Here is a 16,892-nt window from a genome sequence, read left to right on the forward strand (position 1 = left end):
TGCTGATGGTTTCTAAGAGTCTTATCTTATGAGCCTATTGACATGCTAAGTCACAATAACTTCACCTACAATAAAAGCAAGCAATTGCATAAATTCATGTTTCAAAATAACAGGCTCTTTACAGAACTTTTGTTAAAAACCATACTAAAATATGAAAACCATCTCCTATGGAGAAAAAACAGAACATAAGATATTTCCTGAGTAGCCATTGTGGGCTTTGGTGACCTTCCAAGTCCAAAAAAACTCCTCCAACTACTATTTCCATTATTCCTCCTAACATCAACTCCCAGCACTGTAACTGGGAAGAGCCACTCACTGTATATAAAAGCATGCTATGCAAACAGAAATTATGATCAGTAATGATGTGATCCCAAGGTATGCAAAAGGAAAAGGGACCGGATCGCTTCATACATACTCTTCCACTCCCACTCCCTTCATCTATGTTCACAGCAAACTGCCACAAAGAGAACAGCTGAAAAACTGAGCTGCTAAAGGTGAAGGGGCAAATGCTTCAGAGCAGAAAGAGTGGATAAATAATGTAGAAATATGACTTGAAAATACCGTATATAAGAAGCACAAAACAGACACTGCTAATAAACTGGGGACAAGGTAGGGTTTTGTTTTAAGAATGATCCCTCTGCTAACAACGAAACACTTACTCCTTCAGCTGCTTAGTAAGCTTGACAACCTGAGAGGCCAATGACATACATGTCTCCACCACCACTAAGTAGCGGGAACACATGGTGTGCCCGTGTCGCTCAGCACTTTGTGAGGGTTTCTCTCCCACGTGGTTTTGCATGGTGACATTTGCTCCGTATTCAACCAATGTCTGTAAAAACACAAAAGGAAATATTGACACCTGTAAGTCTCTGCTGTGACTTCTGCTCAACCACAAGAATGGCTGGACGCAAAGCACTCCTGAATAAAATGCTTGAAAATGTTGGTCTATGCCAATCATTTTTAAAAATCAGTCACTGACAAGTCTGTATGCAGCTTGAGCTCAAAACACATACCACTAAAATCTAACACTCAGATGCAAGGATAACACAGAATAGTGAACTGTGGTTCAGAAGAACTATAAAAAGACTGTATTCTTTCTTCCTTTCCCGTTGCAGTTCTGCTCCATTAATTTGTTTTCTGTTCATTTGTTTGTGCAGCATAGCATGACTTGTAGCATTCATACAGTGAGTGGGACCACCAAATGAAAGCAGAGGCCTTACATTTAGGCACCTATTGATTCTCTCCTGAGCCACAGTAATAAACTTTTGCAAATGCACCTGTCTATGCATTACTAAACATTGTGCTAACTTTGCACATGGTAGACCTAGAGAAGAAGACACAAGCAAATGCAATTCAAAGGACATCTATGCTAGATAACGTCAGGGTCCAGGGCAGCATGAACACATTGCTAGCCAGTTTACAGAGGGTGGTGATGAGCCCTAATGGCTCACCAGGTCTGGCATCTGCTGTTCTTGGGATCTCCGCGCTGCAAGGCATTGCAACACACCCTTAGAATCTCATTTTAGGAATGTCTTTGCTACAATATTTGCTGACTCCTTTTGTGGTTTAGCTCTCAATTTCCTACCACAGCAGAATCCCTGAGCTTAAAACACTCAATGCAGCAGTCACAATGTCCAGATTCCTTAGCCAAGTGATGTTTGGATACGAAAGGTATGGCAGATACTTTCCAACAACTCCTTTAGGTCAGACAGGCACAAATTTATTTTTGCAGAAAGAAATCTGTACAATGACTTTTTCAATCTGGTTGGGGTTTTTGGGGGTCTGGTTTTTGGTTTTTTTTTAACGCTGAAAGACATCCCATTGCTTTGCGCTTGCTTGGTTACCCCCTATTTTCTTTTAAAGAGATACTCAAGTATGTGTCAGTTTTACTCTTTAAGAAAAATAATGGCTCATACTCTGATGTATACCCCTGTGTTACTCACAGCCCTAGCAGAGAACCCCAGCCTGTTGCTGAAGAACTGTCCAGGTTGTAAGCATGACATTTGAGTTACCTCTGGTACTTGAATCCAGAGTGTTGTAAGGGCAAAAGAAGTTCTGTCAGGCTGACCGCAAGACATCCAATAACTGAAGCAAGAATTGAGACCAAACCTTCACTCTTTCTGATCTGTTTGTGATAATCAGTGTTATGCGCTGTTTGCTTTACTGGAGAGCCTAGAATAGGACCTAAATGTTCAGACACACATTGCTCATAGCACTTTGGAAAAAATTCTGAACGAAACCATAATGCATCCAAAAACTACAGCATCGTTAACATTACACATACAGATGCAGAAGATGAATTGCATAGCTGAGCTCTTGGTTGACTTATCCAAGCAGTGCTGGTAAGCCACTGAGGATTGGAGTGGCCTTGTTGACTCAGAACAGCAGGCACAGAGACCTCTACATCTGCTGACAGAAAAGAGGAACGGTGGTCTGTCTGGTTTGCTAAATCTATACAGAAAGGAAACTTACAAGCAGTCTTGCACTGCGTCTCATGTCCATAAGTTTGGTATAATTTGCCAATAAAGAAAATCAAGAAGGGAGAGCTATGACCCCGCAGAAAGCAATCTTACCATCTGGAACATGATAGGAGTGTCACCTGCTCTTAACCACAGCGAATGAGCGGGCCGGGGAATCACTGACAGCTCGTGACCCTCCATCTTTTGTACTGCTACTTATCATCTCCCTGCCTCCTTTATCACTTCTTTCTTTTTACCAGATCATTCACTGTATATTGTTTTAATTTAGACTATAAGCTTACTGGGCAGAGGGCTTACTTTGTTTCACAGGACAACAAAGTATCAACTGCACTTAAGACTGTGAGGTGTTAATGAGGTGACAGTACTAACATTGTATATTTTTGTTGTCATTAGTTATTTTCACTATTTATTTCTCATGGCTTCACGTCAACACAAAACACTTGTTGATCTGTGCATTTATCTACAATAAAATAATCTTGAAAATTCTAAGCCATTTATTAAGTTTCATTCTTCACAGGGAAAGCAGGGCTATTCTCTTTTTGGTTTAGTTTTATCCATGAAAAAATGCCTGCAGATGTCACCACTCTGTTCAAAATCACCTACTCTGATTTCTCCTTCAAATGCATTGGTCATGTCCTCCAAATCTATTTGACTGTGTTCTTTTCAAGTCTATTCATTCAGCTCAAATGTCACCCGTTTTTCTTTTTTTATTGTGCGAGACTCTCAAACTGGTTTTTATGGAGTTATGCCCTCTCTGAGTCCAGATATATAAATAGACTGCTACAATAATAATAAGCATCTGTAGATTCAACATAACAGTGTGCACAAACATATTTAGCTCTCTGAAGAGGTTATCTAACGAGAACTGACTAGCTGTATTTCTTTTAGGGTTGAACAAATACAAATCTTCTGTATTTGCAGTGGCCTAAGAGGTGCTGTGGATCAGTTCATGTGTGAACTGATTCAGTTCATGTGTGGTAACAGGATTAACATGTTTACTGATATATATCTGAGTCCTTAGACTCTGAGAATTACTCCTCCTTCTTAGACATGTTTTCCTCCCCTACTTGACTTGATCACTTTGATGTCTATTTCTTGTCTTTCTGCCATGTGGTTATTCTTTTATCTATTCTTCTCCAATGACTAAAAAATCTGTTTCTCAGATACCTTTCTGCAGTCTCCTGCAATAATTTTATTATTATTTCTTCTCCAAACAGCTTTCTCTCAAAGTGACGACAAAACCAATTACTGAAATGTACTCCTGTGACTAATGGTTCTAGTAACTTTGATGGACAGAGGGTACATCTGCAATTCAACGCGAAGTTGAGATGCTTCACCTAGCCATGCAGTTCAACCCTACAGCTTTTTTGGTATGTCTGCATTGAACACTGGTACTGTACAGAGGTATCCAAACTGGTTTATTTAGATCTGGCTCCCGAAAGTACTGTAGCTGTTGTAAGCATTCTCAGCAGGACAAATTACTCTTTTCAGCAGCTCTATACAACAGAACTATATTGCTTTCAGTGGCCAGGCTGATTCATTAAGAATTAGTTAGAAATGACCGTCATGCTGCATTGTTTAGCATAGATACATTCAAAGATTACAAGTCTGGAAAGGATGGTTTCCTCAAGGTGGAAATCCTTCAACATAGAAGAAACTTATCTGTTAGACTTCCCCTAAGCCGAAGAGCTACAACTACTCATTGGAAAAAAAAAAAACAGAAGGAAAATATCAGAACAGTAAGAAGAGTACTTATATCTACACTGGCCGCCCTTTTGTAACATAAAAACACACACATTAGCTGCTTATGTATAAACAATATAATCATGCTTTCTTTTTGCAATACAACAATTACTTTAGGCTAACAATAGCGTAATTGAGAATAGAATCCAAAAACCAGAGCTTTTCAGTATTTCAGTCTGAGTCCTACTGGTTTAAAGTTCTTCCTTCTAGTACATTTTAATGTACCAATAATTATTCCCACTTGTAAGATCTCCTATATTCATTTGAATGGTTGTTGTCATTCAAGTTTGATGTAAAGAGGTTTCTGATAAAGCTATCACTCTACCTGTATGCATCCCAGATAGCCATGTTGAGCAGCTATGTGAACAGCAGTATTTCCATCCTGGTCAACTTCATCCAGTGAAATCCCTTGTTCTTGCATAAACTGAAGAAGCCACAGAAGGATTTTCTCCTAAGGGGAGGGGGAAAGTGATGTCACAAAAGATAAGAAATAGTGAAAAGAGAAATGTACTAGAGGAATACTGGTACTGTCATCTGTTACTAATACTGTCCAATAATTCCTTGTTTTCAGTCTCTCTTAACTTTGTAGGACTTAGTGTATCATGGGTCTGTCTCTCTCCCTCCCCCACCTCAAGGAAATAAGCTGAAATACTTTGTTTTATAAAAAGACATAATAGGAAAAATATGAGTTCTGTAACACATTCTGAGAAATTGTACATTAAAAAGTATGCATGTCTGTATGTTGGAGAGGAGACCTGAGGCAGAACAGCCTGTGCGTCAGTCTGAAAATCAGCTTGTGAAATTTGGTGAAACTTCACAAGTCTCTTTGGAAAACTGAAACAGGAGTATCTGCAGATCACAGAGCTGAGCAGTTAAGATTCTTCAAATCTACCATCATGCCCCAGCTCTGGGCTCTTGTGCAAGAGGAGAAGCAACACAGCTAAAACCAGGAAATCTCTCTATCCTGAGCTCTTAGTGTATTGACTAATGGACCATTTGTATGTGCCTGCATGTTGGGAAGGACAAACTTGCAAGGGAAAGTCTGGAAGCCAATACTGAGGTGCCAACCTAATTCTTTTTAACATCGCTTTTTGTGTGTGTATGCAAGTGTAATACACATCTATATGGGAATTCTTTCCTAACAATGGAGAGTTAAGCACTAAGCTTATTTTATTTCTTATTTTCCCCAGCAGGTTTATTTGGAAAAATCTTCTTCCCTCTAGGAACCTTCCATGCCTCTCCAGATTAAATTTCATTGTGCCCTGTTGAATGTGATACATATTGAAAATCTAGAATAAATCCATAGATTACATTAAAAAATGAGGTCCATTAAAGGATAGCTGACTACACCTGTACTCCCAGTTTTTGCATCTGAATAGCTGAAAAGAATAAATTAGTTTCTAGGTTAAAACTTTTTTATTTAAACATCTATTTTTTATTATCTTCCATTGATACCTATCGTGTTATACTGGCTAGAAGCTCTAGTTCAAAAGGGCTTTGTAGATTCTGGTGTTGGTGAGGCAAACACCAATGGACAGACTTAACCTGCAGCACTTCAGTAGCTTCAGTGATACATAAGTACATAATCGCACACAGTTAGATATGTGGGTCTGTAAGAGTGAAGTGTACCTAAATAAAACAATACTGAAAGCATGTCTAGGACTCTGAGCAGTAATCAGGTAGGAAAGAGAAAGAATGAAAATGCGAAAAGGAAATTCTAGCTAGGAACTTTGGATATAAATCTCTTTTTTTGTATAAAAGTACCACAGAAACTTTAATGTCAAAGAAAAGGAGATGGTTCCTCAGACTCTTTTAGGTCTCCTCCAAATGATTCTGCCCATTCAAGCACCTGATCTCTGTGTACTACTTCAGAGGGCTAGTCTGTCTGGAACTTGTCTTCTTCATATTTCCACTTTAACAGCAGTTTTGTTTTTATTACAGGGTGAAGGGATAGGTATTTTTACTTCTCCTTGGCTGAATGCCCAATACAGCTGACAGCCAGCATGGAGAGATGACTTCAGATCACATATCCCTTTTAAAATAGTTTTGAGCTATTTCTCGAGATGCCTGTGGTGTTGGCCAGCAGTGAAGAAGGATTACACTATTCCTATGAATTGCCCTTATGTTTTAATAATTAGAAGAAAAATATTTTAGCAAAACTCCTCTGCAGAATTGGAAGACAACTATGGCTTTGAAATTATATATTTCTTTGGAACATAATAGGGACCAGAATGTTAAGCATGTTCTGTAATTTTATAATCACAATCAGTGTGGAGCAAATTACAGTTTCTAGTCATTTATCTTATCAACACGGAAATCAAGTGCCTGGATGGCTAAATGCAATCATCTGTACTCAGGACTGTCTGTGCATCAACTGATCACAGGCACAAAGTCAGAGGCCTACTCAAACAGTTTGTGTTTCTCTCAAATGGCTATGTTTTTTAACAAATGTATCCTTGGGAAAAAAAAAAGAAAACAAGAATTTTCTTCACTTACATCTAGGAAAAATGAAAACATCATAAATCAAAACATCTCATATATCACTTTAGTAAGACTCACATTATGTATTTGGAAGAAAAGTGTTCTTAGGAATAGGTTTATAGTCATCAACTCAATTTATTCAGACAAAATGAAGGATAATAAGAAAATTCATGAGATTAAGATAATGGAAAATAATCACATATTTGTTATGTAACAGGAACTGATAAATACTGACAAATTATTCAGTATATCTGCTAATTTTAAGACCTACAATGGTCTTATGTTGTAGCAGTGGTTAACATCCCTCTGGCATATTCCAGACCTACAATAATTCAAACCTCCCTAAAAAAAGATTCTGGGAAAATGTCACAATACATAATTTCTGTTTTGGGACAGGGTGCAGACTTTGGCTCCATCAGCTGGCTTTTGGAGCAGAAAGAACAACTAACAAAGACCATTTAAATCATTAAATGGACTACAAATGGAGGGATTAGCATGGTGAAGAGTACTGACTCCACAGCTAATCCTAGCCACATCACTCAATATTAATTAAATAAGCTGCCCTTCCCAGTATCCCTCCACAGTAGAGGAGCAGAAGTGAGTGAAAACAACACGTTTTCCTTGCAAAAATGACATTAGACAAGAAGGCAAATATCTTGAGGCGCAAAAAAGGTGTGTTGTTAGGCATTTGCATACCTGAATGTCACACACTCCTCCCCGCTGCACTCTCCAGCACTACACCACTGCCAAGTGGTGCACAGAACCCCTTCTAGGTCCTCAGTCATGCTGTAGCTCTGGTTCCCTGAAGTCCCCGTAGACTCTCTGGAGCTCACAGGCAACAGACCCTTGGCATTCCCCACCCTCTGCCTCTTACCTGTGCAGTCCATGCTACCACAGCATCCATGTTGTAAAGAAATTACAGCCTTGTGAAGCTCTTAGTCAGGACCTACTATGTGCACCTAGGAGGACTGCACCATCATCTCCTTCCTGTCACATGGTGTCTGCGCCAGACACAGCTGGTACACAATCTGCCATGTACCCATGACTTATGCCTGGCATGGAGAGGCCTGCCAACAACCACGGTTGCTTCTTGCATAACCCCATGCTTAAAGAAGCCCTTGGTAGGAGGTATGCTGGCCAGGCTACAGCTTCACTTTAAGCTCTTCTCCTCTTCCATCAGATGAACTTAAATGGCCCCTCTCTCTCTGGACAAATATAATATTGTTGAGATGTCTTTGGAGTCAGGCCATGACTGTGGCTTGATGACTTTTAACATAGGAGCTTTGCTACGAACTCCCTTTTGCTGCCCATTCTAAATGATATTTATTGAAGAAAAATATAGTGCGCATGCCTAATGCCTGGGGAAACAATGGATGGACTGACTCTTTTAGAAAATGATTCAATAACAGGTCTTCCTTGTAAAAATATTACTCTTGTAATTCTGCCAAGACCAGTGTTTACATGGATTATCTCTCATGTAAGTAATGGTAAAATAGATTAAAGCTTCGAGGATAGCGCCAACTACGCATTTGAATTTCTCAGAGTTTTTTTCTTCTTAACACAGTTGGTAAGATAGTCTGGCATTCCTTCAGCCTCAACATTCCCTCATGTTTGCAAGATGTTTATGGATTATAAAAAAAAATAATAATTGACATTACATGTGAACTTTCTTTGGCATTCAGCTAACTAAGAAAATTTGGCAGCAATTTATATATCACCTTTTTAAATTTCACGGGTGGCTGATTGTAGCTGGTGTTTCTTAACTGGTAGAGCTTCCGTCCTGCTCTGAAAAGAATCTAGATAAAGTGTGCCAGATCTGCTCCTGGCAGTAGACAGCATAGCTCACTGAAAAAAAAACAAAGCTTCACTGGATTTAGTTTGTATAAATATCTTTAGAGATGAGGACAAAATTAGGCTAATCGATTGAAGATACGAATGTAAGTTCACATGAAACTTTCTCTTCCAAACTTTTTCTTCCCAGTAGCAAACATGCCTTTCTTGAATTCAGTTCTGATCTGGCTCCCAGCCTCCCTATATTCAGTGCTAGGTTTACAGGCCAAACTTGCTACGGAAAGCAGGACACAATCAATCGGTATATCCAGCAGGGTCCTAACTTGCATCAATAACATCTGTGTAGTAGGTGAGTGGAGAAAAGACAATGGAGGTCTTTTCACAGCATGAAAACAAGGGTGTCTACGGAAACAGCAGGAGAAAGGGTAGACTTCCAGCTCCACAGCCTTCCAAACTTGCCCCCTTTCTTTCCCTCCCCCTCCAGTAAATCCATGCTTGGGCAGGATCAGTTAACAGCAGAAACGCATCACAATAATTGTATGGCATTGCATGAGAAAACCACACTTGTACAGGAAAGAAAAATAATTTCCTAGTGGTTACATTTTGCTTGTTCTCTCTTAACAAGTAAGAGAAAAAAAGCATTAGCACAAAAATAGTGGGTTTTCTGCATTTATCCTTAATGTCTGTTGAAGAAACTGGGTGATAAAGTGGTCCATCTGCCAAAGAGATTAGAGAAGAGTAATTGATCACTATTCCTTGTGTAGTAGATCTTGGAGAAGGTCCTTTCAAAAGGGGTTATTGCAAGGTCTACTTTGGAAAAACAGACTTTGTGGGAAGAGAATGTGGTGCGATTAAGTGGTATATGTTTCTCCAGACATTAGCAAAGCACCGAAATGCTGCACTTCTGTGGTTTCTCATCATTAGATTTATAGATAAGTTAGGTGTGGAACAGGATTGGTTTACAACAAATTTTTATATGTAATTCTCAATAAAACTGGCTAGAGCTAGACAGATGATGTTCAAGTTTCACCACACTTCACTGCCAATATACTGAATTCCTAAATTGTCACAATTTGCCAAAATTTTTTGATATTAGTCTCTCCTGGAAAGAGAATGTGAACTATCCCGAAATCTTTGATGATTTTCTGATGTGTCCTAGGAGTCCCCTAGGGATCATGACAGCTAACCTCCCTAGATGTTCTTGGGATTGATACGTTGGCCTAATATGCCAGCTAATCTTCTCCTAGCCATTACTTAAAGCTTAAAAAAAAAGCAGAAAAAAGACTTAAGAGGGAAAATACTGAAAAAATACACAGATTAAGTGGGAAAAGATTTTGCTATATTTTAACTAATTAAGAACATCTGTAACTAAAAGCCACAAAATGATAAAGATACTTTAAATTGGAATTCTCGTATGAGCATCTAAATAATCTAGTTAAAGAAGTAAATAAAGTCATACCTGGCCATAGCAACCTGCATAATGAATAAGGCTTGGGTGGTCTTTTGAGCAACTTAATTCTGCAATAGCTTCTGTTTCGCTCACCATCCACCGAACGCACTCCAGTTGACCATTCTAAACAAATAAAAAAAAAATTTTAAATTCCATCTCTTTCAGTGCTAAACACATCTACAAACAGGGAAAAGCTTATCAGAATTACTAAAATGTAATGAAATTCCAGTTTGTTTGAAAATGTGTTCTTTTATCTGCTCTCATGTAATACACTTGTTTATCTTGCTGTCCTGGATCAATTATAGTTTGGCTATTGATTATAGCGAAATAGGCAACATGAAAATGGCAGTCAAATAGTATTATATACTCAATTTGGCCCCTACTCTCAGATTGTTCAGAGCAAAACCACAGTTTTGTTTCCATCACTTGTACAGCAAGGCTCAATGACTGAATGAGATGATTTGCTGGAGCAGAGTGAACAGTTTTCCTACAAACTCAAGTCTTCATTGATCACTAATTAAATGCATGCTTCCTAAATTATTCCTATGTGTGTAATCCTATTACAGATAGGACCTATCTGTAATAGAAACCATTCAAACACAAACAAGGAGGTGGTTCTTGCCCTGAACACCTTTTACAGCCTGGTCTCAAGATTCCCAAGCTGCTATGCACACTCCCAGTAGTTTGCAAGTTACTGTGAGGTGGGATGTAGATGCTGTGGAAACAGATGAACATTTTCTTCAGAGCATGCTTGCGGCCCAGTGTAAAGGCAAGAGTTTTAACAGCTTCTCTTGCTGCAGCCCCTTTTCAGTGATGGTACCTTGGCAAATGCTGTTTGGCATGACCTACATTCCGGACTGCTCTTACTTCATTTTTCAACTGTCATGTTCATAAAGGCTATTATATTCTTTATAGCTGAAACAAGTATTTCAATTGCTCAGTCAAAACCTCACAGAGGTCAACATACATAACATAAAGAGCTGTTTGTGTGCACAAAATGGAAACAGCTATCATGAGAAGGAAAGAAATATCCATTGCAAGTTTCAGTTTTATTTTTATAAAAACAAGAAGAATGTAATAAATATTAACCCATTTAAAACTATATGGGAGAAAGAAATATTGGAATAAAATTAATTTGATATTTGTCTTATTCCTTCCATATGTAATGTATGTATATAAAAACAAAAATGCACACTATTTTACTTTAGTTACTTTCCTCCATTTCTCTCAAATTCAGTAATGAAGTAAAAAAATGAAACTACTTGTATTCTTTTTATTATGCTAGAAAAATCCTCATCATCATATTTGGGTTCAAATATTAGTAAGCATGACTAACTAATAATTTTTTATTTTGTTTTCCTTTGTATGACAACAGAGTAAAATATTTTTGTATTTTTAAAATTAAGGTAAAGAATTAATAAAATTAAGTACCTGCTAAATAAGGTAATTTTGCTAATGTGGAAAGGATTTCTCCACAGTTAGTTAAAACAAACTATCAATATGACAGTGCAACTGGCCTTAACATACCACTCCATTTTCACTCTCTAGCCCATAGCTCAAGGTCAGAAAGAGGACTTAAATCAAAAGAATTAATTTTAATTAATTCATTCCTTACTGAGAAATGTTATGCATTATCACTAAATTGTTGAAATTACTTCCATGGAAATTTATGTTCCTGCATACATGTTTTCTTCTGTTCTCATAGTCACCATTCTTGTGGAACATAGGTTCACATCCCACATGGTGTAACATTATGGGAGTTACAATGGTATAAAGTAAGAGCAAAAAGAATAAAGTCCATTCTATCAGTGTGCAAAACCACTTTGGGAGTAAGGATCAAGAGCTACAAAGTTTAGTTATGCCAGATTACTTTAAGGCTCTCACAAAACTTTGCAATGATCCAGAACAACTCCAGCCATGCAGGTCATCATTAGAAACACTTGGGCCTAAGTACCCTCACTTACATGAAGGAGTCCATTACATTTACACACTTCTCTGTGAATGTCAAAGCATGCTCAAGTATTATAGAAACTAAAGGAACCAATTATTAAAAAAGCCAACCTTTTGGAGAAAAAGACAAAAGGTTTTATTGGCTTATAAACACATTATATACCTAGGTTGAAAAAACAAGAAAGAAAATTATTTGCAACTAAAATTGTAAGACGTTAAATTGGCAGACTGTAACTATTCAGTTTGGACATGGGCCAAGGTATTGAAGCTAAATACCTTACTTTTATAATAGCATTTCATTAATGCATTTAATTTTCTATTCATATGCCTTGTCCCAGAAAAATAAAAAAAACCCAACCCTGAAACCTGCAGCAGGGCCCTGGGTCATTGAAATGACGTCTCAAAGATGCAAACCTGCAGGTTGGAATCCAGCAGTCCTCTGACAGTTTCTATAGTTTTCCCAAGAAGCAAATAACAATAAAACCCCGGAAGAAACAGAAACTTTTGTATTATATTTCACCCCTTTCCTTGTTTCTTCTTAAGGTACTTAGTGGCTAAAAGAAGGGCATTCAACCATTCAATCTCCCTTACTAAAGAACCAGAATCAGTATGGTTAAATTATCAGCCTCCCTGTACACCACTATGTTTTATTTTAACACAGCAATATCAATAATTTTCACATTTTCCTACATAATAGGTTTTCCATTAATTTTTGCAGTTTCTGACAGGTTGTTCTGTAACATGTACATTTTAACTTTGATGCAATTGTTCTAGGCAACCAAGAAGTTTCACCTCCAGATGTGGGTCAGAGGTTTGTTATGCTTTGTAAATATGTTCTCACACTTGTCTTACAAGATTATACCTGTATTTGTAAAAAAACCCAAAAAACTGTTATGCTCTCTAAAGAAACAACTGAGCCTGAGTTAAATGAAAGTTCCTTAAAATATAACAATTTTTTTTAGAGTCGTGAATGTATATGCATTGACAACAACGTATAAAATGTCAGTGTTATACAGCTGATATTGTATCCTGCATAGTAATCCATTTTTATTTCCTTATGTGGTACCAGCCAACAGTTCTTTTTGCTTTCACTTAACAAAACGCTTGAAAAATAACATCCTGCTGGATGTATTACTTACTGCCATCACAGAAAGAAACTAAATGACCTTTATGTCACATTACAGTAGAGACAGAGACTAAGCTACCTTTATTGCTAATCCAGCTGGAGTTAGCTGCTCAATGTTTCGTTCATTCAAACAGTCTTCACCCATCAAAGAAGTGAGATGCTGCAGGCATTCTGCATGTCCCTTTGATGCTGCTACATGCAACAGATTGTTGTCACATTCATCATGGATCTTATCCAGATTATCTGCTGCTAAATGTGGCTGTTAAAAAAGGCATTATGTTAGTTACAACTAAGGATAAAAAGATACACAGAACATTAAGCCTCACAGCCCAAGATACAAGCCAAATACAAAGATGTTTCCCCATAGGCATGTTCTTTTATAACTCAAAACCAGGAGCTTTTCACTTCACTATACAGAACCTGGCTACTATTAGCAAAAGGATAAAGGCGAGATGCTCACTGGCTTGATTCACTGTGTAGTTTCTCTCCTTCTCATGCAGTTGTCATACAACAGTGCAAGATCTTGAGTAGCTTTAAGTCTTTGTACTAGTTTGATCAATGAAGTAGCTGCAAAAATACCCACATCTTCATAATTTCTATTTTGTGGCTGGTTTCTCTCCTTTTTCTTTTTTTTTGGGGGGTGGCATTATAGTAATGAGTAATTGAGCGGAAAACATCCATGACTCCTAAAAAAAGTTCCTGATTAATTTTGCTTATCACAAAAGTGGCAGCTTCTGTTAAGCAGAGTGTAAAATGTAGTTAAAACACATGACAGAAGACTTTTATTTGGTAGCTTGTTTCCATGAAAAAATTGGTTAGAATATTTACCAAGTACTACACAACCATGACTTAATACATTATTTCTGCCCAAATCTAATTTTGAGAAAAAACAATTGGACTGAGAAACTCCAGAAGGAAAACGGAAGAAGGAAGACAGAGTTAAGGAGTAGCGATGGTAAGTTCCCAGAGTTGCGTGGACTTGCCAGAGTACTGTTTGATGTCTACTTATTCAGAGGTTTCTACCTGTTTGGAAAAAATATGCATTTTCTTTCCATCTATGTACCTATGATGACCTCTTTTTTTCCCCGCAATTCCTATTTCGAGGTGAATTTAATTTGCTTTTATTTCTTACTGAGCCATCTAATATTCTCTTCTGCCTCTGTCTAGTCTTTGAATATCTGCCTTTGTTCTTGCTGCTATGTTAATAGCGTGCCTTTGTGCTTGAGCTAGACTGGTAAACAGAGAAGCTAAACAAAAATCTAACAAAAACAGTTCTTATACATGCACTGTGCCTCCACCAGCCATTCTGAGTGGAGATCACATGGTCTGCATCATTGTGTTAACTTGCATCTATTTACTTTGGAAACCATCATTGATAGTGCCTGATCACTGTGCTAGAATTTACTAAAAAACTTCACATGGGTCAGAGGCCAATGAGGCTTTAGAGAAAGCTCCTGCCTGAGAATGCTGCTGCAACAAGACAGCATAAAAAGAGACTCCTGAAAAATAATCGGAGTACAACAGAAGCCCCTCTGTTCCCATCATCAGCCCCTAAATAATAACTGAGGTAAACCAGCAATAATTGAACAAAGTGACCCACAAATGTTGTGAAAGGTAAAACTCAATTAAGATTTAAATTCAATATTTAAGTGATCTCCATCATTAAAACGTCTGCCTTCTATACGATTTTGGTGTACTGTATAAACTAGCAATCTTGGCCATGTTTACATAAAACTAGTGTCTTGGTTTTGCTACATATTTGATTTAAAGATTAAAACTTTCCATTTGGAAGCCCATATGCTCAATTTCTAAGGCGCGTACAAGATAAAAAGGGCAGCGGTTCAAAAGACGCACTTCATCAGCTTTGCTGGCTTAATAAACCACATCACAGATCACCCTTATTCCATGTGTTTTATGAAAAAGATGATACTTACCAGTAAAGATATTTGGCCTTCCTTCACAATGTTTAAGATGCTCTTAATTTTTTTCACCTCTTCGCTCCTCTCTTCTGGGCCCCCTGAACTGCTCCAGTTCATACTCAGTTCTTCTAGTTGCTTGCTTTCTGCCACTGCTGTCTGCAGGTGGAAAGTCCTCAGGTGGCAGTTTGGCATAGTCTTCTCAGTTTTGTGAGAGTGAGGATCACCAAATGTCCTGCTGAGGAAGCCCTTGCCCTGGGCTTCAGATTCATGGACTGAGCTACACTTAACTAAAGGCTGGGAAAGCTCTAATTCTTCTGTTAAATGCTTGTGCTGATCAAGGACAATGGGCTGCGTTTTTCTCAGCTGAGAGGCTTTCACAGGAGACAGCACACAGAACTGCGTCCCGCCAGCAGGCGAGCTCTCTGTGCTCCCTGCAGAGCAGGTCTTGCCACTAAGACCATTCACTGTGGAACATACACCCAAAAGTTTTTTCTCAGGAGCTACCTTTGTAAAAGGAACAAGCTGCTGGCTTGATTTAATATAAGGCACATCCAAAATTTCATCCATATCCAGGTCATAGTGCTCCAGCTCCCCAAGCAGAACAGCAGGCTCAATGTTTTTGCTTTCAAGGCTCTCTCCTCCTGGGCTCTGGTCATCATTTGGAGGTGCAGATTGAGAATCGCTGCCTTTCTGATATTCTCCCTTCTGGTTCTTCTGGTCATCACTTTCATTGTTCTCAGAGTTTTCTGGCTGGTGCTTTAATGGGGAAACCCTCTTCACTGGTCTGAATTTATTGCATACATCTGCAATTCCTGTTGGTTTCTGTGCATTTCCGATAAGAGTTGAGACTCCACAGTTCCAGCTGCTGCTGGAAACTAGAGAAATAGAGGAATGTGATTTAGAAGTGATTACTACCAGACGTGTGACATAATACAGCATGCTTTAAAGATATACCTGTCCAAACACCGGAAACAAGAATTCATGGTAACATGCCACATTCATATCTAAGCAGATTTAATGGCATCTCTATCAAAACAGCTGAAGAATTTGACACTCCAGAAAAGAAACTTTCTTCAAACAGGACATACATTGTAATCACTTAGAAATAAAGTAATTTTAATCAAGTAATGGACGTCAATAAGAGCCTAGCGGCATTTACAGTGGTCCTGCCCAACTATGCTAGTTTGCACTCTGCTTTTTTTTATTGCACAGAGATGCATCACAAGAGTAGAATGATTTTCTGGGAGGTCAACAAAAGGGTTAGTGAATACTTTTTAGTGGATTTATTTTAAGAACAGTAACAACAATATAATTTTTAAGGCCTGTTATCTCTGGGAGATGTATTTTTCATACAAGAACTGGAAATTCGTATGAACAGTGACAGAGCTGGGACTGGGACCCAGCCAGCATGGGTTCATGAAAGGCAGGTCCTGCTTGACCAACATGATCTCCTTCTATGACCAGGTGACCCGCCTAGTGGACGAGGGAAAGGCTGTGGATGTGGTCTACCTGGACTTCAGTAAGGCCTTTGACACCGTCTCCCACAGCATTCTCCTCGAGAAGCTGGCGGCTCACGGCTTAGCCAGGTTACTCTGCGCTGGGTAAAAAACTGGCTGGACGGCCGGGCCCAGAGAGTTGTGGTGAATGGAGTTCAATCCAGTTGGCGGCCGGTCACGAGCGGTGTTCCCCAGGGCTCAGTTTTGGGGCCAGTTCTGTTTAATATCTTTATCAATGATCTGGATGAGGGGATCGAGTGCACCCTCAGTCAGTTTGCAGACGACACCAAGTTGGGCGGCAGTGTTGATTTGCTCGAGGGTAGGAAGGCTCTGCAGAGGGACCTGGACAGGCTGGATCAATGGGCTGAGGCCAACTGTATGAGATTCAACAAGGCCAAGTGCCGGGTCCTGCACTTTGGCCACAACAACCCCATGCAGCGCTACAGGCTTGGGGAA

General features: G+C 38.8%; 1 protein-coding gene across 1 annotated transcript in view; it reads right to left on the reverse strand.

Moving 5' to 3' along the window:
• Positions 1-16,892, reverse strand: part of SNCAIP (synuclein, alpha interacting protein) — a 55,047-nt gene that overhangs the window by 16,548 nt on the left and 21,607 nt on the right. Inside the window, exons 3-7 of the mRNA XM_009321106.1 lie at positions 14,956-15,815; positions 13,101-13,280; positions 9,955-10,068; positions 4,549-4,674; positions 660-829 (exon numbers count right to left, since the gene is read on the reverse strand). Coding sequence (XP_009319381.1) covers positions 660-829; positions 4,549-4,674; positions 9,955-10,068; positions 13,101-13,280; positions 14,956-15,815 — 1,450 coding nt within the window. The remainder of the gene's footprint in view (positions 1-659; positions 830-4,548; positions 4,675-9,954; positions 10,069-13,100; positions 13,281-14,955; positions 15,816-16,892) is intronic.

Source organism: Pygoscelis adeliae, unplaced genomic scaffold (assembly GCF_000699105.1).
Source record: "Pygoscelis adeliae isolate BGI_AS28 unplaced genomic scaffold, ASM69910v1 Scaffold83, whole genome shotgun sequence".
NCBI lineage: Eukaryota > Metazoa > Chordata > Aves > Sphenisciformes > Spheniscidae > Pygoscelis > Pygoscelis adeliae.